The sequence below is a fragment of the Anopheles coluzzii genome, chromosome 2, assembly GCF_943734685.1.
Source record: "Anopheles coluzzii chromosome 2, AcolN3, whole genome shotgun sequence".
In the NCBI taxonomy this organism is placed as follows: domain Eukaryota; kingdom Metazoa; phylum Arthropoda; class Insecta; order Diptera; family Culicidae; genus Anopheles; species Anopheles coluzzii.
In genome coordinates this window covers 22,732,271-22,755,524 of record NC_064670.1, presented here as the reverse complement: position 1 = coordinate 22,755,524, position 23,254 = coordinate 22,732,271, and the positions used below count along the sequence as shown (strand labels likewise).

At 46.1% G+C, this 23,254-nt stretch overlaps 1 protein-coding gene across 6 annotated transcripts in view; it reads right to left on the bottom strand.

Moving 5' to 3' along the window:
* LOC120950142 (GTPase-activating Rap/Ran-GAP domain-like protein 3) overlaps positions 1 to 23,254 on the bottom strand; it is a 78,186-nt gene that overhangs the window by 36,682 nt on the left and 18,250 nt on the right. Inside the window, exons 1-2 of one of the 6 annotated variants that reach the window (XM_040367938.2) lie at positions 22,412 to 22,741; positions 20,485 to 21,116 (exon numbers count right to left, since the gene is read on the bottom strand). The exons of 2 other annotated variants lie outside the window; for them this stretch is intronic. In XM_040367938.2, the coding sequence (XP_040223872.2) occupies positions 20,485 to 20,948 (464 nt within the window). In that variant the 5' untranslated portion in view covers positions 20,949 to 21,116; positions 22,412 to 22,741. Of the gene's footprint in view, positions 1 to 1,236; positions 2,011 to 20,484; positions 22,742 to 23,254 lie in introns of those variants that run through there. 3 more of the 6 variants (XM_040367940.2, XM_049605518.1, XM_040367937.2) reach the window with 3 other exon arrangements.

Sequence of the window (23,254 nt, the reverse complement as noted above, 5' to 3'; positions counted from 1 at the left end):
ATTTATCTCTGTTTGCTGTGTATGCAAACAGGACTTTTAGTTCAACATCGTTGCGATAGCAAGTGAGGGAGTTGGTGATAGATGTAAATTGATGGACAAACAGGTGGATGCGAATAATTCACACTCAAAAGAGAAAAGTCTGCTATTCTATCTGTTCCTGTTTCATGTCTGAAAAAACTGCGTTATTGTTTGTTTTTGCATTTGTTTCATCAAAAAACGAAACACGGTGTTATTTCGGCAAATAAAAGTAAACAAAATAAATGAATCGTTTGTGGAGTTTGTACAAAAGCTTTAATTTGATTAATTCATCATAGAAGATTTATGTCATGTAATACATTTTCAACGCATTATGAACGCAGCAAATCATTTTGAACTATTATCAAAACACCAAAAAACACGTCCAAACGTGTGTAACCATCAAAAAAGAAAAAAAAACAAAATCGCTAATGATACACTCTTGTCCCACTTTGTCCCACTTTCGCTGACACGTTCCCCATCAACCGTCATTGTTGCACCGCACACGCACCGGAATAGCTCAAATTTGTGAAAATACCCCCGGCGGGAGTGAATGATACCGTGCAAATGTAAAAAAAAAACACCCAAACCCTCACAAAACGAAAGCCCCAAAAGCTAGACCGAAGCCCGCAAATCACACAAATCTTCTGTCCCATTTATCAGCGGCGATGATTAACGGATTCGGTGTACGTCCATTGCCGAGCCACAAAACTGACACGCTCGCCGAGCCACCATCGTCCGATCGAATGCAGGAAAACAAGCGGGACAACAATCACGCTCGCGCTATTCCACTCAGCTCGAGCTGTCCATCGGGAAAGGAATCCCATTTATCAATCTAGTATTTTGAACGACACTACATCATTCCAACACCGAGGCTCACCGATGAGTCGTCAGGTTTTTGTGCGGGTGCAAATTTGTAAACTATGCCATTGAGATGGTGTGAGGAGGATGAAAGAGAGAGAGAGAGAGAGCAGGACATTCCTACATTTTTGTCATCTCACGGCCTACGCGACTCCTCCTCCCCGTTGGAGCTGGAAAACTCAATTGAGCTTGATGACTAATGGTATGCAATAAATTAGGGAGCGCGCGTGCGAACACCCTCCGAGCCTACCCGGGCAATCGCAAATCGATAGCACCTGGCGTACCTAGCCCCATAGACCATCGACTGGCCATTAATTTTACATTCGAAAGATGTTACACCCGGTGACCCCGGGGACTTACCTCGGCCCGGTGGCGCTTTCGTTCCACCGCTCGATCGAAATGCTGCTGCTGCGCGATCGGAACCGTTCCTTCTGCAGCTGGCGCAGTTGGCGCAGCTCCTCCCGGTACGCACCGAGTGGATCGTGGCCGGCCGGCGGCTCCCGTGTACGGCCGTTCGACTCCGGCTGGCGTGCCGATCCCGCCCCAGCTGGTGGCGATCCTGCCGTCTCGGGCGGGTAAAATAGCACCGTCGAGGAGGACGATTTCGGCCCGATGGAGTGAAACATTTTCTTCGACTTGACAAACTTGGGCGAGGCGGAAGCGAGCAGCCGATCGCCGAAACTTTGCGTCCGAAAGAACTTGGGCGATGACTGGGGCCGCACGTTGGAGGACGACAGGGAGCAGCCTGGGGTCGAACTGGCTGGACGGGAAGGTTGCTGCACCCGTAGGAGCTGCTGCTCGTCGAAGCTTTCGGCCCGGAGCGCCACACTTTTACGCCGGCCGGCGCTCGGCGACGGAGACGCCGACGACGGTGATGGTTCGAGCAGCAGGCCCGACTTTACCGACGGCTTAACCGAGCGAGACATTTTCGTGTTAGAAAAGTGTTTATAATCGTAGCACTATTGATTTATCCCACTTAGAATCACTCAAACACTGGCACACCGTCAAACACACACGACACAGCTTCCGGACGGTAGGGAAGCGTCTGCTGCCTTCCAGGAAGCGGTTGCCCGACTGCGACTCAGCAAACACAGTGAGCTGTAAATAATCGAACACGGCTACTCAACAAACATCACACAAGCGCGCACACTCACACACACATGCATGCTTCCAGAGAATGCTTGAGATAATGAACAAGTTTGTCGATCCATCAACCACTTCTCGGCGGAGATTTTGTCTTCCTGAAGCGACTTGGACGTGATATGAGCACCCATCTACGCTTCGCTATTGTTTACATCGAACCCCATACATCATACACCCCCTCCGTCTGGGTTCGTATGGGTTCGATTAAGATTTTCATTACACCTTCATCCTTGGCTCATAATTCGTTTTTTTTTCCTTTTTGGTTTTCTCTCTCTCTTTCTCTCTTTCTACCTATAAACTCAATCTAGCGAGCTTTTGTTTCAGCGCTCGGGCTTCATCAGTGCAACGATCGATCGTCGCCCGGTACAGTGGCTCATTGTTAACTCGTTTATTGGTGCCGTTTTATGTGCTGCCATCCCACAGGCAACCGTGCACAGACGACGGTATCGATTGTCGCTTTAGCCGTGCCGTTATTGTCTTTCGCGGACGTTTGTGACGCGACGGGACGGAAACCCCGGATGGTAGGAAGCATCGCTCGGGATAGGGATTTTATGGACAGGGTTTATGATTTCATATCTTCCCGCCAGGCAGGATGCTGATATATAGTACAGCTAAAGTCAAATAAGATTGTTTCTGATGATTTGTTGGCTGGAGATCATTTTATGTGCAAAGTGACTTCGTCCACTGAGTTATTTTCTCAAGCAACAGCAGTAAGTTTCGTTCACCCTGAACAAATGCAATATTTCATGATAAATTGCTTTAAATTCTAGTCAAACGGAACTACAATCAATATAATTTTTCAAGCCACACTGGCCTATTTGATATTTCCTTATTTGACTCTTTAACTTATTTGAAAAAGAATTGATCACCAAGCAGCATCGGTATGCATAAGTTTCAATTCAGCAACAATATAATCCAACCTTGATAAACGCCTGATGGTATGCAGTAATCAAATGTATAACGAGCGAACAAAAAAAATGAAATCAAAAAAGTATTACCTTTAGAGTTAATATAATTATAATTCAAACGCATTATTCAAACGATCAACCCTTTCAAATTCTAACGCATGTCAAAGGCCAATTGGTCTTTGAAGCATTACATACTTAGGCCGAATTGAAATCAATTTCAGTTAAAAATAAATCGGCTAATAAATGTAATAAATAAATGTAATGTAATGTAATAAATGTAAAAATGTAATAAAAATGTATCTAATGCAATCATATTGCATGCTCTTTTGGAAGCCCTAAACCTAATGACTGTTTAGAGAGAAAAAAAACGATGTTTTAGAGTTAGCTATCTAACTCTAACCAAAAATTATCTAAGTGTTGGAATACGAAAGTAAGAGAAATATTTAATCAAGACAACACTAATAATACTCTTCTATAATAGAAGAAACGACAAACAGATTAAAAAGCATCGTTGTCAAGTAACAGAATGAAACAAAGTAGCAAACGTGTGAACGGGCCTATTTCTCAAGCAGAAAAGTGGTTCGCAAAGCCCTGTCTAACGTTCGGGAGGCCTCGCTCGCCCCACCGATTCGGCTTAAGAATTATTGAGTACCCCGGCTTGAAGCGAAATGGCTTTACACTCATCAACAACAGCTACTCGAGCGTTTAAACAATACGCCCTACCACCACGGAAGTAATCGATATTTGCCCCGTTCGCGCAAGTACGGCTTTTACATGACACGTACGTGCCGGCATGCCAATTGCAGTTTTCGCAGTTTTTGTTTGTTATGGTGAAAAGAAAAAAAAACCGGATTTGAAAAAAAAATGCTAATCCTCCAAAGCACCACTCACTTGCAGGCGGGCAGGGCGCACACATTAAGTGCCTGCATGCTTCCAACAGCAAATTTCCATTAATTGCTCCTTCGCCGTGGTAGTTTGCTCCCGCCTCCCGGAGGGGAGGAGCTTTTCTGGGAATCCGGGTTTTTGCATGTGTGTTTGACACGCTGCCAGGCCGATTGTCCGGCCAGGACGGGGCGGCCGAGCGAAAGGCAGGGCAGGCGAGAGCGTGTGCAAATAGCATCTTGATGGGTTTTCCGTGAACTTTAATGAACCGTAGCATGCAGTTGACATGCGAAGCGGAAAACTAGTTTGTCTTATGAGGCGCGCCAACGCTCGCTCGTTGCTGATTGTGAAGTGGGAGGCTCGTTTCCAGTTTTGCGTTGGTTTTTTTTTTCTTCTTCCCTTTGCTTTGCTGGTCTGTTTGTTCGCCGTAGCCGGGCTGTTCCGGGAAATTGCCAACATCATTTCCGGATGAGCAAGGTCGTCTCAAATTGAGACGCTTCAAAACCGTTGCCGGGATTGGCGAATGGTGGGCACAACCCGTGCCAGCAGTAAAATCAATAGAAAAGCTATAAATCTAGCAGAACAGCACTCGATTTTGTAACCATTTTGCGTGTTTGTTTGATTGTGTGTGTGTGTGTGTGAGAGTGAGAAGAATTTGACAAACAGATTCTATTACGACACAATCAGGCTGTCGTGCCGCTACAGCATCTTTATTGAAATAAAAAAACAGGATAAGTCATGTAATGCTTCTCTCCTTACAGTTGGCCGCATCCGACCGGAAGAAATTCCCCATAGCCTCAAAGCCGTTCTAAATCCACGCTGACTGTGAACGTTTTCTGTCTTCTTTAGGTTCACATTTGCGTACAAGCACACTTCCGCTCACTGAAGTGCATTATTCACTGCCCAACGGGTCGTTTTAGAGCTCTGTAATTCTGCGACCGTTTAACAAATCCCATGACCTCCACCATCACGAAACATTCCACACAAACTCTTGGCGACGTACAAGGCACACACAACACAAACACAAAAATCACTGTCCCGCGATTCCGTGCGGTAATCCTTTCGCTAAATATCTCCGCGGCTAAAAACGAAACTCCCACGGTCCTGCCAGCAGCATCGACTGCAACCGACTGTGGCCCGACGCCGACAACGACAGCGACCACGACGACGAGGACAGCGACGATGATGATGATGATGATGATGATGATGATGATGATGATGCTGCTGGCACACACAGAGAACGCAGCGCACACGTTGTCTTTGGCCGTCGACCACGACCACCATCCCGCATCTGGTACGAATGCTCAGGTTGATCTATTTGCCGTACGCCTTTCCACACCATACCCCGCTTTATATATCCTGTTGCTCCTGTCGAGCACTCACACCATAGTACAGCCACTCTCTCACACACACACATACGGTTGGATGGCACGATCATGAGACCGATACAACAAAAAAAGGAAGAAGAAGCCGTAGTAGAAAAAGGATCAAAATCCAACCACTGTGCCACTGTATTATCCCGAAATGGCGACAATGTGTCCCCTCGCTGTCTCTGTCCCTTCGACACGCACACACACATAGTCTAGAGTCCGTTGTGTGCGAGTCTGTGTGTGTGTGTGTGGGGGGGAGTAAATCCATTGGAATGAGCAATTCTTGCCTGTTGCCCGTTACGCTTTCTTTTTTATTTGTTTCTCGTTTCCTTCCACGCTTCCACTGTTGCTGGTGCTGGTGGGTGAATCGAGTCGTGATTTGGGTTTTTTGGGCGCCTGCCCATGCCCAACTGACACTAACGAGCAGCGAGTTTATGATCGAAAACGGTGGTACCCAGGTAGTGGTGGCACATCCGCATCAATGCAAACAACCCCCGGACCAGGGCGAAGGGTTTTGTTTAACTTCCGGTAATTGAGCTCATTTTTGCAAGATAGCAAGGGAAGGATGCGTTCATCGCACCTGCTGATCCCTTTTATTCCTTTGCGGGACAGTGCAAAAAGGGAAGAGCGAAAAACTATTCACCCACACAGCTAACAAAACAAAAAAGAAGATGGCCTTATGGCGCAGAGGCTGGCGTCTGGTGGGCCGAGATAAAGCACATAACAATTCAGTCAAGCGTACCAGTGTCCGAACCGTACCAGTACGGGGGGGATTATTATGGAATCAATTATCAGTAATGCAATGTCAACTTTACAGTTCCCTTGCTTTACACGGTTGGCCTATATACGACCGGGGGAGCAATCATGGATTACATGCACTTGTGGGGAATTAAAGTGTGTGTTTGTGGAGAAAAAAGGGATGCTTCACAAAAAAAGGTTAACCCAACCAAGGAATGGGAATGTTAAAGCATGCTACATAACAGCATTTTGACTGTACTTACAGGGTTTCTCGTGCATATAATCATTTTAGCCTTTTTTTGTAAAGACTTGAGATGCTCTTTTGAAAGAGAAGTATAGCTTCATACTCAACTACAAAAGGGAATTTAACGCTCTATGTAGCTCTACACCTTTAAGGTTGGTTCAAAATGTCAACTTTGTACACGTTCTTTATGAAAAATGCTTGGTATAACGTATCTTATACCAAGATAAGATAAGACACACATGAAAAAGAGCTTTCATAGTTTTTATCTGTCAAATTTTGGCATGGGACACACCTTTGAAACAAAACATGAAACAAAAATGGTAGAACAACTAGCTACATGTATGATCAATGAACGCTCAGAAGCCACTTAAAAGTGTTATACAAAAAACTGAATGAAAGTATAACAAAAGCAAGAAGCTGATTGCACATTTTGTTCCTAATAACCGTTAAATTTAAAATCAAAATTTTAAATCCTCCTGTCAAAGCCCTGGTAAAGTCTCGTTCAACCCTAAATCGGTTCATTACGCTACATGCTGTTGTTTCTTCCTGCATCATTCTTATGCAGATCCCGCTTCCGTCTCGCTCTTCTCGTAGCCCATTTTTCACCCCCATTACCCGTTCCCATCCCCACACTACCCTTCCTTCCTTTCCATCTTGTGTGTTCCTTCAGGCGAATCTTCGCGCTTAAATCCCCGCACTGTGCATCCTACTCCATCGCCTTCTCTCCACAAACCTCTGGCCAAAGTCACAACAGGCAGACAGCATGGCGACCGTCGAGGGCGGCAATTCGAAAGCATATTTTTATCGCACCACGACCATATACAGCAACCCCGCTGGCAGCAGCATTGTTATTATTATTATTGTTGTACTTGCTGCTGCTGCTGCTGCAGCTGCCACCGGCCGTTCCGCGGCTCAACTGTTTGTTTATTTTTTCTGTACCATTTTCTCTTCTCCTTTACCGATTTGGTGCTTCGGGACTTTTGAGTCGGTCCTGTTCGCTCCTTCTTTCTCTCCTTCTCTCCCTTTCATTCTTTCTCAGCTCTTCTTTTCTCTTTCTCTTCTCTATCTCTTTCCATGACAATGGGATCCATTACCCCCCCACTTTTGGCAACCGGCAGATGGGGATGACTTTAAGCCGTACCGACAACAACGCTTGCAGCATCCATCCATCGCCGCAGCCGGGATTATGGCAGCCGTGGCAAGCTTCCCGTGTCAGTGCCGGCGACATCGACACCGGTCTGACATCCGGCAATCGCGGGAGCGGATAGTGTCAACCGAACGCTGGCGTGGCGTTTTCCACCGAAGGTTTCGGATTCAATCGACACGGCGACATGTCTGGTCTGGTTGGACATTCTGGCTGGTTGTTGCGCTGTCCATTAAGCGCAATCTGCAACTGTGGGTCGTTCGGAGTTGGTATGTTTGGTGGCTTGCTAGGATGCTACAAGGTAGGTCGAGGCAGAAATTTTGAATTCTATTTTCGTGTTTCTCTTTCTTGTGGTTGGATAGCCAGCAAGCTGTCAGCGTGTGTTGGATAGTTTTTTTTTTTGCAATTCTTCTAGACGTTTTCTGAAATATGAATTCCAACAGTGTCTAAGCATGATTGACAGCTAGCCCTTTCTCCTCCAATGATTGTCAATGATGTCTCCCAGTTTGCAGCACACTGACAGTGTCAAAACACTCTTCCCACAGCGTGACAGTTCTAGAGCTCCGAGTAATCACTTCTACCTATTGACATTCAAAAATCGTCATCCAACTGCGATGCTCATTTGCGCTAATTGCTTATCAAACATTCATCGTCTGGCGCAGGTCAAGCTGCCGGCGAAACGCACCTCAAGCGGCCAGCACTCAACCATTCCCAACGCGAAACGCCCCACCACAGGCTATCGTTATAAATCATGCAAATCAAAAAGTTCACAATCAGCACGAGCACCACTTTGCTAATCACTTTCACGGCACCTTTACCCCCGTGGAGCGTGTGCAGCTCAAATTAGAGAGAAATTATCTTAATTACTACAGACGCCGGGCTTCCGTGGGCACCGGAGTTTGGGCCTGCGGACCTGTCAAATTGGAACGTGCCGGCGTGAAGTTTCCCCAACTCAGGCGACACTCGCACAAAGACTTCAAGAAGTTGGGCAGAAAGTTTTCATCAAACAGGAATTACATCAAGCCGAACCCCATCCGCTCGGCATGTTGACGGGGATCGTTTCGATTGAGGCAATGTTGATACGTGCCTTCACAACCCTTCATACCGGACGGATCAATTCCTGCACGCGGAGAAAGAGTTCACCGAACTTTGCGCGCCGTATGGAAACGCAGTAGTACGATACTTGTTGATATCACCTCGCTTCTCTCCCACCGACACCGAGAGCAAAGCGACAAAAGGGAAACCCGGTGCCGCCAAGGGAAGGAGATCAAATAAACCCACACGTATGGGACGAGGATTTACCGAGAGTGAGAGAAATTGGAATCCTTCAGCATTCAGCCCGGCATTGCTGGAATCTTGTTGGAGGCCAACAGCACGTCGGAATGGCGGTGACTGACGGCTTTTGTCGTTTTCTTCCTCGTCCCGAGCTGCTGTGTAAGCTCTTCGACTTTGAGCGGCATCCTCAAGCATTGAGTGTGCCCCTTGCTCCGCTAGCAAAAAGGTTCGATCTTACATTGCCTTCGTCTACGCAAGGTGTGCCATTGGACGGAAACCTTTTCCAGAGCCACCGCATTTCCGAGTTTTGCTAGTTTACTTTAATTGTTTCTCTCTGCTTCCTCTGCTTTCCGCGTTCCATCACTCCACTGTTGACTCGCTGTCACGTTCGTTTTGTGCCACTTTCGGGGCGGTGTTTGGCCGGTACGGCCCCAAACATAAATCAAACCCCCTGGCTGACTCGCCTCGGTAAGGTATTTTCCATTAGAGAGGGCTTCCAGCAAGCGGATTGTGGTGCTTTTAACGGGGCCCGAGCCCGAGTTCAAAATCTCCAGACAATACAACTGTGAACCCGAGAATCAATAGAACCAAAACACTGACCGGAACGAGCAGATCTGCTGCGGCTGGATGCCAGAACCCCGACACGACAGGAAATCTAATTTAACCGTTTTCACAACCAATTTGCGAAAAACTGCTCAACTGAGAACCATATTGATGTGCCAAATAGGTGATTTTCGCTCCGGGTAGAGAGGCAGCATGAGAAATTGCTCCCGGAATGATAAGCCACCGGACCACTGCTTTGATGATTGTGTTCTATGGCTCCTGGAGCGCGGATGAAGCTTTTAAAGCCACTTTGTGCCAGAGGTTCGAAGGTGGCTTTCACACGCTTCCCGCACTGTGTTCTAAATTAAAGAAGGGTACGCATCACTCCAGAAACTGCTCCATTCCATTCACGGGGATTATAGAGCCAGTGTTGAAATGATGGCATGAGCTGGAAGGCTTTGGTTGTTCTATTTCCGTACGACCTGCTGTGGCACATGTTGGTAGGGAAAAAGCTATGCAAAACAACTGGAGCATTGAAGGGAGAAGCCCTTTGAATGGGACTTTCCTGTCGTAATTTAAATAAATCAGAGTGTGAGTTTTTTTTCTGGTTATTCAGACTCATGCCAATGAGCACATTACATTTACATAAATCTTGCATGAACCATCAAGCTTGTAAGAAGGAAACGTCACATCCCGTTCGCAGTGACAGTCACTAACGAACTTCTTTTTGGCGCAATTGATTGGTACAGTAAAATGATTGGATTATGCAAGATTTTCAGATGATCATTACTTGCATTTCACGATATTGGATATATGTATGCAAGGGATGCTTACGCTACTATTTTAGAACATAATTTTCCTTCCTCAACGTACTATCGAAAAAAAAGTGTCAACTAAAAAAGAAACTTTCTAAATTCGTGAATAATCCGTGAATTCTTATGTTTTGCTTTGCTTCTTGAAATTTTTATATAATCTATACAGGACTACACACTTCAGGCACACTTTTAAAGATCTAACGTATCTCTTTTATCCGTAGAAGTTAAATACAGAGATCCTCAAACAAAATTTTTCTTAAACTTGTAGCAATAGTAGTAGCAATAGATTTATACAATACATTTTTTGTACATATTTTGTTGTTAAATGAATTTAAAACATCAAGAACAATATAATCTTTTGTACATAAATTTTTCAATAGCAAGATCGAATAATTCGTTCTGAGAACTATCAAAGTTTAACCAGAAATTAAAAAAAAATCTATATCAAAGCACTTACTTCTTGATGCTAGGGGCGTAAATATTATATTCTGTCATTGTTTTTCTTACCTGTAAAGAAATGAATAAAAATAATTCATTAAAATTATTACAACAATCTTTAAACATGATATTTTCTTTTAATATTCTGGGCTTATCTCGCGATAGCAAACCATACCCTGAACGTCGCAATGCCGAATCACCAAGTGTAATAATCGTTCTACCATTTTCCCAACCCCTTACCCCAGCCCTATATGGTCAGCTGTGTGTCGCCGTGCTCACCTGCCCGAATGCTTATGGTCGCGACAGCACAATGCCCCATCGCACGAAAACATAACCCCAAACAAATCGAATCAATTACACCGCCACAGCTTTCTCCATGCACCCAGTCAACTACCGCACAATTTTCCACGATTGATTCCAATCAATCGTTCGCGGCAGTCGGCTCCCCCCGCCCCCAATCCACTCCACAGGTCATATTACACCCCGCCCGTCATCCACGGAAGCTTGCCAGCATTCCAATCGATCGATCTTTGGCTTCTTCCGGCGTCGGAAGCTACCGGTTTCCGGTTCGCTGGAATCGATACATCGGTTCCGTGCTAACACACTCCATGAAATGAGAGTGCCGCCCGTTGAAGCGAAACGATATTAACAAAAAAAGGGGGGGGAGGGAAGTAACCACCCCTCCATTCTCTGTGCTTTCCCGCGTGCAAGCTGGAAAGGGAGACGCTGTTTACATATATCGCACGTACATATTTATGGGAAATGCGCAGCCCAGCGTAATGTCATCGGCACACTCGAATGCTTAACCGACAGCCGAACTGAGCGCTGAACGCTGATGATTGATTTATGGCCACCGCACCCGGCAAGCAAATTAGATTGATCGCTTCTTCGCCTTGTTGCTGGTTGGCTTATTTGCGGAGGCTTACATTTTATTCCCATTACAACGAGGTTTGGCTCGTGTGCGTGTACTCGTGCCCTCTGATTAATTAGACTACGGCGTGTGTGTGCGTTGGGGTTTTATTTCGACGTGAGCGGATTAAAACACAACCTCCTTCCGGGCGATGGACCTAATCCTTTATTACGCCTTGCTTGTGGGTGGGATTAAGGTGGAAGGTGCATTAATCTTGTTTATTTTTAGGAACACCACAAAAACAAATAAAACACACTGCCACAGGGATCAAGCAATCAAGTGGCAAACAATTTCATCAGTTGTTGCTTAAAGTAATTATTATATCTTTTTTTTTCTATCGCTCATCACCCACCAATCACGAAACTTTTAATCACCAACTCACTGTAGCCATAGTTTGTATCTACTTGCTAGGCAAAAACAGCCCTGCGCTATCATTTATCGCACGCGACTCGCCCTAGATCGACGGTTTCACACAAAATTAATTCCTTTTAATGTGCGCTCGAGCGTAAACAGCGCAACGCGCGGCCAGTCACGCACGGTCATTGGGCTGCGTAATGACAGGCTAACGCATTAAATTTAATCTTACACTTCGCTCCTCCTCCGGCTCGTGGTCGATTGGTAGGCAACAAAAAAAAGGAAGAACCAGTGTGAAACGAATTATGTTCATATTAATTTTTAACACCATTTCCTCGCAACCTCCATCAAAATATCGTCTGCAAAAACCCGGTACAGGAGGGGGATAAAAACAAAACACACAAAAAAAAAACAAAACCGAATGACTGTACCAACGACCAGCTTTTTGGTGATATATATGAAGGCAGAAACGCCGTCGGTTGCGCGAGCGCTGAAAGAATGCGATTAGTCGGTGCGAAATTATGGCTATCCCGAAATGTTCGGGGTTAAAGTCTCGCACAGTGTAATGGTGGGAGTTTTTGCTGTACAGTTTTTAGGGTCGATTTATTCCCATACCCAAAGCATGAGCTCGCAGTACTTCAAACGCTGACGCTGAATCCGGGTGGGATGTTTTTCTTTCCCCCGAGAGGCAGCGAACGAGCGAGAGCAAGGCAAAAGGGAGGGAAAAAGAGGAAAGCATAACATTATTAAAGTGTGTACGGTGGGTTTTTTTTTTTACGTACAATTGAATTTGCCTCCGCACTAGCGACAAGGGAAGGGTAACGAGGGAAAGGCTGAAGAACGTCGAGGACATGGAACTCGTCCCATTTTGGCTTTATGAGGGATAAAGTCAAGTTAGCGGTGACGGCCAGGTTGATGATTCCCATTTTGCCTTAAGGTTTGGCTTGTGCGAGTTGAGCTTTCCGGGAGCGCATCGTAACCTCGTAAGGAGGTAAACCATTTAAGGAAGCATGTGAATAATTTATCATCCCTCCCGGGGCTACTTTTCGACCGTGAAAAGGTATCCCAGTATGGTTGTTGAGGATCTATCCTGCCGCCAGGGTGATTGGAAAGAAAGGTAACGTTCTGCACTTGGTTTGGTTTTAAAGTTGTGTGCTTAATGTGCTCATGATTAAAACTTTATGGTGTGGTATGTTTTAGGATTTTTTTTTTCACAACGGAACTGTATTCTCCATTTAGCTTCGTTCTGTTCTTTGTGTGCTAGAGCACCGTACAGTCAACTTTCAGTGACCCATTTACCATAATTGCCGCCGCCAAACGATTCAAGCGTAGAGCTGGTGAAAATTCGCACGACAGGAAAAACAAGGGACCAATTTTTTCTCAACCCTCTCCCCCTTATTTTCGCCAGCTATTCATAAGATGGAAAGTTAATCCATGCATACTGACGGCTACACAATAGTTTACAGCTTGCCTGTAACCGACACTACGCGCTGCAGTTCTCTAGAATTGTAAGAATTACGGAGTGAAAGTGAGAGAGAAAGAGAGAAAGAGGATAGAACTAGTTGTGAAAGATAGAGAGGGCAAGAGAAAAAAGCAATCCACAATATATTTTGAAAACGACAGCACCAAGATGAGTGCACCGGAATGAGAAAACTTTTCCCAGGCGAACGAGGATCGGATCCTTTTGCACAGCGAGCCAAAAGCGCCAAAGCGAATGGTGCATGGTGCTCTTTTTTCCAGCCCGCCCTTGCACCGCACCGACACACTGTTGCGTGGTGGGTGAGCGTGTTTAAAAATTCAATGTATGTAAAATGGTACCGACTCCGTTTCAGCAGTCCGTCGTTCTTCGATACCTACGAACCTGGTGCACAAAACATGAAGCACATACAAACCCTGCAATGGTGAAGCATGGTATGGGATAAAGTGCATTAAGAGTAATGTGTTGCAGTTTCCTTCATCAAAGGGCTAGGTGTGTGTGTGTAGTATGCACACGTACTGTGTGCGTGTGTACAGTAGCGTTTGCCGTATATACCAATCTCGCTCAGCATGTGAACCTCGAATGCAATCGAATCGGAATGGAATCACGGAAAAATGGTACACTTTTTCCCCATCCAAATCTCTATTGAGAATGGTGTTTTATGCGAGCTTACACAGCCAAGCGTACGCAACAACTGACTTGTTGCCCGTTGCACAGACGAAAGTAAAATTTTCATTTGTATGCTAATTAGTGTTTTACATTTTATTGAACCACTTTAAGCGCCGTCGCCTCGAACCGAACCACAAGTTGTTATTGTGTGCGTTATGTTTGGTGTGCGTGGTCATGTATGTATGATGCGGGGGCTTCCGGCTTGTTGTTTGCGCTATTTGTGATTCATGAGACCGCAAACAAAACGCGTGGCCTGCTCAATGCTGCTCACCTGTAACCTTGTGCTGAGCATTATGCAAACAAAAAGGATATTCGATTTGGTTTTGCTTTGCATAAAGAGTGCACTAGCTCGCAATTTTTGTAGCCAAACTCCACATCGCATTGCTATTCCCAACACATCCACGCGCTTCAGTAGTTGTTGGTCTCGGGTGCATCGCAAACATTGCATTCCTTGCATGCCGCCCCAATCCGTGCATAAAGTAAGAATTTTGTACTGCGTTTTGTGCCGCCGAATGGTTTTAATGCTTCTCACGTAAATTAATTATAAGTCTCTTTATTACACGGCACCGACCGAAAACTGCGACCGCCGCTTTCTCACCCTCCACCACCATTCGGTACGTTTCCCGTGCATTCTTACCAAACCTGTGCAGGTGTGCATCTTTTAACTCATAAAGTTTGATTAAAGCTTCCGTGCCAGAGTGAAGCATTTGCCACTCCAGCCAACTGCGCCGGTAAGTAACTGAGCTCTCCTTTTTGGATCGTGGAAGTGTGTGTGTAATCTGCACCCGAGAATGCATCTGGCGTGCAGCAGACTAACCTCGGTGCGGTACAAACAAAGACAGCTTACAGCGCGATGCGTGCGGTTCTGGCAAGCAAGAGCAAGAAACCACACGCGCGCTCAAAAACCCCATCCTCCCCTAGCATGGCAGAAACCGTCTGCCAAACCATGCGGGCTACTTAACAATGTAGCAACCTGTGTGTGTATGTGTGTCTGTGTATTGGAGTGTGTTCACCAGCTTTCCCGTGCAAACCGATTTTCCATCATGCTAACCACTTCGCTTCGTAACGTTGCCTCGCAAGCTTCAAAAGGTTTGCTGATGGTAGCAACGGTGAGTGGGCCGCGATGGGCCACCCAAAGCCAACGACAAAACCTCTAAATCCCTGCCAACTACACACGGTGCGTGCACACTTGCCCTATCCCCATGTCGATGAAGGTTTTTGGGGGGAGGTCTAAAGCGAAAGGCCTCCTCCAGTCTCGGCAAAAGAGGCAAAAGGGACCCGACTGACATGGGCCGATCTAATCCGCTAGAATATAGTGCCGCTCATTTACCGACGCCCAACTGGGGCGGAAAATCAGCCACGAAAAGATGTCGGTCGTAACATGACCGTTAAATTTAACCTCAACCATTGCCGTCGCCCTTATCGCTGAAAGAGCAACATTTCTAGGATCAAAAATTAACACTTCGCTTCCCAAGTGGTGCATGGGTGGGCTGTGGAAGCTGTGCGAAGGATCCTTCTACCAAATGGTACACACACACGCACACATACAAACACACAAGACCTGTATGCGATTACTGGACCGAAACGCATTGGATCATAAAATTTCTCATCATGTCACCACAACGAACACGAACACGTTTCCCAGTTTTTGTGCTTGCTTTCTCTCCACTACACCCATGCTGGTAGGATTGTGTAAGTGCGAAGTTATAGAAAAAAAAATGGATGAAAGAAAAAAGAAAAGAGAAAAACTTCAACCAAACATTGTGATATGAATGGATGCTGCTCCTAGCTAACACCAGGGTCACGTCAACTGTTCGACGCAAGCAAACAATGTGTTAAAAGACAAACAGTGCACGAAGAAACCGGAAAGCGACGAGTCACAAATCAATACCAAACCGAACCGATGCAGCAACAGCGACGAGGGAAAAGCAAAAGAAAAACAGCCGCGCAAGCCAACAAAGTGATTCCAAACATTCAACAAAGTTTCAACATCCCGATCCCGAATAGGCCGGTCGGCGGGAGGAATGGCGGGTTTTTTTTTTGCCGCAATGCTTCCGCTTCTGCCGCTTGCCTGGGTGGCTTGGCTACGTTAGCAAAAAGGAACAAAAAAGGTAGAGCAAATGTAGGCTGGTTCTTCTGGGAATGGTCCATCCCGCCTTCTGACAATGGACAGCATCAACCGGTGGAATACTAATCTCTTCTCTTCAGCACGCTGTACTAACAATTCGTGTGCGTTTCACTGTTTCCGCACAAATCATCCATCATTGGACAAGGTAAACGAACGAGGCAGAAGGGGAAATGACGGCGTGATCGATAAAAAGTTTAGAATCTTCACAATCCTTTCGGGAGTTTACCTTTTTTCACGATTGCAATAAAGTAAGTGATCATTTGGCGTTCAATACTAGTCTTGAAAATGGTAGAAAACGATTGTTTGAATAAAACTTACGAAAGGAAAAGGTACAATTTTGCATGTAAATTTCGTACACTACTTTGTCCTTGCTCTTTGTCAATCTAGTCTCGCATCCCTTTCTTCCGATGCTACATCAAAGACAAATCCGCTAGGAAAAACATACCACAACGCTCGCTTACAATGCAGCACATTACTGTGGTCCTCACTGTTTGCTGTGTCATGCTTTGTTCGCACACGCTGCGGTATGTCAAGGCCAGTAGATGAATCGTAATGGAACATCTTCTTTTACAACCATTCAACAGCAAACCGATCCGACCAAAGCAAGGCAAGCAACCAACAAAGGAATGCGTACAATTACATATCCATCACAGAGCCTTGATGAGCAACGAGCGTTTCATGTCAAAACATTTCCTCACCTAAATACATTGCCTAAATTTAGGCGTTTGAGTCAAAAAATTGAGAAATTAAATAAACTTAATCCTGTGCAAGACAAGGGATAGCTGCTCCTCGTTTTACGTTATTTAATACACCATCAAATGAAATTCATGTCTACACCTGCTGTCCATCTACTCCATTTATGTTCTCTCTCTCTCTTCTTCCCTCCCTTTTGATCCAACTTTCCAACCCACAAGCAACGACGCTGGATTTTGCTTGCCCCCTTTCACCAATCTCAAACGTAAGCTAGCGCTATATTTGTCTTGTAATTAGACACGGCGGCTACGGCACGGATTTGCTTTCCCTTGCCCAGCAAAAAGGCTGCGACGAAGCGTATCAAATAGATGTAACGCGTCGGAAATTAAATATTTATCCGGGCCCGTATCCGTGACGCGAATAATTAGATCAGCATGAGAGGTGTCGACGAGTCCTTTCGGTCCGTCCGGAGGCCGTTTTGTTTTTCCACAATGCTTCCTTTCGTTTTTGCAGCATTGTAGTGTAGAATGTTTTGTGTCACCACAAGCACAAGCAGCTGGCTCCCTCCAAAACATTCGAGAAAGGTGATATTTTCCTTTATTTTCCCTTTAGTTTGCTAGCAGCACAATTTATCAACGGCTTTCGGTGGTGCTGTACTGATAATGATTTTGTCGATTGACATTGCGTACCGAACCCCTTTTCTGGTCGACAGCATATCGAACGGCTGTGAAAGGAGCAGTAACGATTGTTATCTACAATGACATTAGTGATAAAAGGAAACCCTCGTCACAACCACACAACCGCACACGTGCGTGAAACAAAGCCGAGCAACGAGCTGGGTCAAAGTAACGCCAAGGCGCTGGTAAAATACGGAAGGGTGCTTCTTCAAAAGGATTCAAATTGATCCAATCATTGAGCAATGACGAAGGTAATATTTGCTTTTGTACTTATCGCTTTTTGCCGGTAGAAAGAACCGTACACACGGAAGAGAGTAATTCTATTATCCTGTAATGCATGAACAACGCATGTTGATGATTCACATGATGGAGCTTGAAATTATCTATTGACTGCCCGATTATAACGAGCAGTAGTGAGCATTGCGTTGCTACTCAGCAAAAATGTGTTTTTATTCCACTTTTTAGTGAACCGCCCAATGGAGACGCATGGTCGTTCGTAGTTCGTCCGTTTTGCTCAACGCGCCATGGAGTCGCATGGTATTTCGCTCCAATTAAGGTTTACCGGGAAAGGTAAGGAAGGTTACCTCCGTTATCTGCGATCGAAATATTGCCAAGCCAGTGGTAAACAACATCAGCGCTCGGACTCGTTAGCACACCATGAGAAAATATTGACCGTGAGCAGTAATGGCGGGCGGAATATCGTGGTTCAGTGCGATTCATCGAACCGAAACGGTATCATTAGGATTTAGAACGGAAAAGGGGGCCTGTTTTTCTAGAAAGATGGCTCGAAAAAGAGCATCTCACATTAACGATCGTTCCGGTAGATAGTGTGTGGTAAAGTGGAAACTGTCAATAAACACGAATGTTTTATGCTCTCAATGCTCCTATATGAAATGCTCATGTTTTGAACATGTGATTTTTCTTTCAAAGTATTGTATAAATAGTTTTTTTAACTGAATTTATAACAAATACATATTTCATCGCCATCTCGTTAGCTTCTTGCTGTTCTGGATGCTGATTTATCTTCGCATTATTTTATGGCCCATTAAACATACATTAAATGCAACCTGTTACTAATGGGTTAACGGTAATACAACTATGTGAATCACATGTCATGCAGCATAATAATTCTACCCCCGATAAAATATATTGTAAAAGTAGCATTCAAGAAACCATCTATCTCCCCCATCGGAGCAAAGCCAGCAGTCGCCTCGGGGTAGCTGACACACCCATACCCACTTACACAAAAACACACATCTCAACCAAACGTACTCGCACAGCCGCCCATTCACCCATCCACCCAACGAAAATACCCGAGAGCGCAAAAGTATGCCAAAAATTCCTCCAAAACCATGCGAATATGTACGAAGCCGGTACTTTATTGCATTTGTTGCTTGCCGGCATCATTGCTCTTCTGTTGCTGGCGTTCAACCAGCCAACCATGCCAACCCGTCGCGTAATGTTTCTTTTCGGCTGCCCGTACGTATCCAGCCCTAGCACACATACACCGAAAACGGGGGAGACGAGCAGTCGGGATCGGAATATTATTTCAACCAAGAGCGCTTCCCTAACTCCTTAGCAAACACGTCTCGAGTATGACATTTAACTGTGACAGTAGCTCCTACCGACAGCAACGCACAGCAGAATAGAACAAAAAAACACACACACACAAACACAGACAAGGGCAACATCAAACATCTTCACGCAAAACTCACATCAAGCGCACGGGCCCCCTTCTGCCGAGCAATTCATTTAAACAATAAAAGCAACCGCTTCGAGCAGCACCGTGGAATGGTAATTGGTTGGAAGCGAATCGGTGGCTGATGTAATTGAACGCACTCAACGGCTGAGCCAGTCGTCAATGTGCGTACCTAAACTGTCAAAGTTATAATTGAGAGAGCGGAATCGGGATGGGAAGTTTTTCTTTTATTTTTATTTTTTGTTTGCATAAAAACTTTGCCTTCCTCCCCGCCAAAAGCGTTACGTTTGCGTTACACTGGCGGTGAAATGGGTGACCTCGACCCAATCACTGAGATGGTTTGCTTTTTTGGTAATGGCTGGAAGTTCTCGTAAGCATGTTGTAAATTAAAAAAATGTCACTAATGCGGGGAGCAAAAATTTCAATATAATGATCTACTTTTGCAAAGTCACCAAACCAACTGCAGACAGCAATAATGATAAGAGGTGGTAGTAAAAAAATGAACTAGAATTGTGCAGATATAATGAAAATTGATTGCGCGCTTTAAACCGCCGTAGCAAGCTGCTAGATGTTCGCTGCTTTTGTCCCGCGGCAGTTGACTTTTGAAGCTAAGAACTCATTAGCATCATTACTGTGTGTTTCTTTTGCTTGTTCTGCAAGCTCCTACCTATCTGCACACAACTGTCTCTTACAATGCTTGTCATCTACAGGTGCTACCGGCAGCTGGCACTGAAAGAGACGGAGAAAGGTCCAAAAACTGGACCGTAAGAAGCTCCGGCAGTTTTGTTTCAAAAAAGAAGGAACAAAGGCAAACAAAAAGAAAAGACAAGGCTCACCAACACCCCCAGTTCCCTACAGTGTTCAGCCCAAAACTTGAACAGTGGAACGTGCTCAGGGGTAACATCAGAAAATGGCGGAGAAAAAACGTTCTCCAATCTCCCCAGGATTTAATTGTTACAGGTGTTTTTGCCCCATAATTCCATTATGCAATCGCCGAACCCGCCGGCTGCGGCTGTTGGTCGATTCGAGCGGTGGAGATGAAAACGATAACTGCTTTCCTGCTGGGCAATGAATCACCCGCAAACCACAAAACCTGGGGAGCACTTCAAACACGGGAATGGAGTGAAATGAAAGAAACCGAGACTTCCCGTGAATGAATGCAAAAGGGATATTTGCGGTGAAATGGGAGTGAAAACACCCCTTGAATGCGAAGCCAGTTAAGGAAAACTCACTCAATGAGGAGGAGGAAAAAATTATACGCCTCTCATCCAGCCATTGATGGCAATCTTCAAACGAGAGGACGACGCTGTCTAGCTGTTTTGTTCTGTTTTTCCCAACCCAACCGCCGGGATTTTCCTCCATCCAGTGTTTGATTTCACATTTTCCTAGCGTACCGTACACAGTCGGAAAGTGTACTTGTCTTTCCGCTTCATCCCGTGGCCCACCTTTTAATTTGTAGGGTGTTTTGCTAAACCGGCGCTCGGTCGACGCTCGAACTTACCTCGCTGCTACGTAATCGGGCGCATGGTAGGACGCATTACGACCCCCGGCCATAAAGCCGCCGGCTCCGGTCGCCGCACCGCCACCGCCCATCCGGTCGCTCTGCACCATCTCCCAGCTGGTGATGCGGATGGGCCAAACGATCTGACCGAAGCTGTCCCGTATTAGCGCCTCCCAGGACGAGTAGGACGGCGACTGGGAGGACTGGGAGTGGTCGGACTGGAGCCGCTCGGACCGTTGCAGCCGGGCCCGCCGCCGGGGTGACAGTGAGCTTTGCTGGCCCGTACCAGCCGGGCCATTAGGCGGATTGCCGGCTGTGACCGCAACAGGTTGAGCGGGCTGAACGGCTATGCCACCGCCGTTAGCTGACAGTTGCTGGCGTGTTGCATAACTTCCGGCGCTTAGCGCTGTACCGGTGGGAGAGAGCAACGAGGGCACAGGGCTCGATTCACTGCCGCTCGCCATCTTGTGATAACGCGTAGCGCGACGCACTGCAGAGTTGCGGCTCCCTTCCTACCCAGCCACCCGGGAGCGCTGGTTGCTGCTTAATGGCACGCTGAACACTGTCACCGCTTGCAGATGATTGTCAGTCAAGCACACATACAGACACATATACAAAAAAAACACACACAGCTTTTGGGTAAACGAAACTGTTACAACAATCGTTGAATAATGTTGCCCCCAAAATGTAACACAGCTGTTATTATAACGGGGGGTAAGTAGGGCCTCTTCAAAAACGGAACAAAAAAAAAATTCGCCACAAAATGAAAACGGAGCAGAGCAAACACACGTGCGTTTTGGCTCACTGTGTGGGCCACGCAAACGCAACCTCACGTGGTCTTGTGCCTTTTTATGTTTCTTTTTTCCCTGTACGAAGCCACTTCACTCAACCAGTCCCAATGGGAAAGCTGCGCCGTGCACGGATCTTGCTTTGTACCACCGGATGTCCTGGTGCTTGTGTGGCAGTGCTACTGCTACTACTGCTGTAGTAGCAACAAATGTGCCCTCGGTCGGTCGGTGCAGCGCAACGTTTGCAATTAGCTGCGGCTTGCTACTCAATCATCAATTCGCTTCGCTGCATCAGACGATTCCCGGAGCGGGGAGCTAAGATTACACAATGACTGCTCGTTCATTGTCGGTATGATGTCGTGGTGATTAACATAGGCGGGCGAAGCATAAACTAGGGCACACGCCTTTCCAAGCAGCGCTCTGCATTACGCTTACGGGAAGCAGCTGAAGCGGTCTGCGTGGTCACTAATCGAACAAGAGACAAAAACCACAGCTGCATCAAGCACAACCACAGCATCCGTCGCGGGACGATTCAAAATCCTGCACCAGCTTCTGCAACACCCAAAATACCCAAAACGCTTTCAGACACAGGCACAGGCACACAAAAATACACACAAAATTCCAACACTTCCCGCTGCGGCCGAAAGTAATAACCATAAACCACCAACTCGCGCAATAGACTGCGCGCACGAGTTGCACAAGATACTTTGGTTTGTTTTTTTTCTCTCTTCGCTATTCCAACTCTCTTCGTCGACGGAAGCGTTTTGTTTTTTTTTTATTTCATGCGGTTTATCAAGCAAAGACGAAAGTTACAACGGCTTATGGTGGTGGTGGTGGACACCACAAACAGTAGCAAAAAAATCATCCCGCGTGCGTTTGCAATGAACCGGAAAAGGGAAATAAATTAAATTAAAAAAAAGAAGCAAGAAGTAAAAACGAGCTCCAAACGGTCTAGGCGTGTGCGAGCAACAGCTGTGGTAGACCGGAAAGAAATATAACCACCGGTTCGCGCCCGTTATCCTCTGCGGGCAAATAATAGTGTGAACTGCGTTCGGGTGCAGAACAACACGTCCCTGTAAACTGGAATAGGACCACTGTTCGACCCCATGGGTCGAACGCACATTTCCGGAATCCTTTACCGTGCTCGAGAACTGGGCGCACAAAAACACAACCGTTACCGCTTACCGATCGAACGCGAATGCCATCTGCTATGGTACGCGATGCTGCAAACGGTATGGGAAACTGTTCTCGACTCGCAGCAACAGCAACAAAGGTGCCACCAGCAGCCCATACTGACTGGGCGAGCGATATCTTCGCAACATGCCAAAATTTGGCCCGTATAAAATCACGTGAAGTGACGCACCGCGGAGTCTTTCTCTCCCTGTTTTTATCAGCCACTCTCTCTCTCTCTCTCTCTCTCTCTCTCTCTCTCTCTCTCTCTCTCTCTCTCGCTCTCACGCTGAGTGGTCCGACTTAAATCGACGGACGGAGCAAAACAAAAACATCTCGTTATGCACACAAAGGAAACAAAGGGCAGCCAGCACCTCAGGGCAGGCAGCAAGACGGCGGGATGAAACACCCAGAGTAATGGTGTGCAGTGTGACAGTGTTACTGTGAAACAAACGCATCACACTGCTCACGTGCTCGAGCAACAGTGTCGGGTGGAAGCTACCGCGTCAGAACGAAGCTTTTCGACAGGGTGTTTCGGTGAGCTTTCGGTGAGCGAGCGTGTAACGTGTTGCGCAACACAAAACGGTCACTCGTGAGTGCCTGTTTGAGAGAGTTCGTTGAAGCGTTTTCCCACTAATGAGTGCTTTTTGTTGTGGTTTGAAATCAGTTGTAAGGTTGATGGCACGTTTGAAGTAGCTTTTGAATGAGTTTCGCCATCTCCGGTAGCATTCATTGCTGTAATGTACTCAATGTTGTATTTGTTGTTGTTGTTCAAATTTAATATTTTATTCATCTAAAATAAATATTGTTCT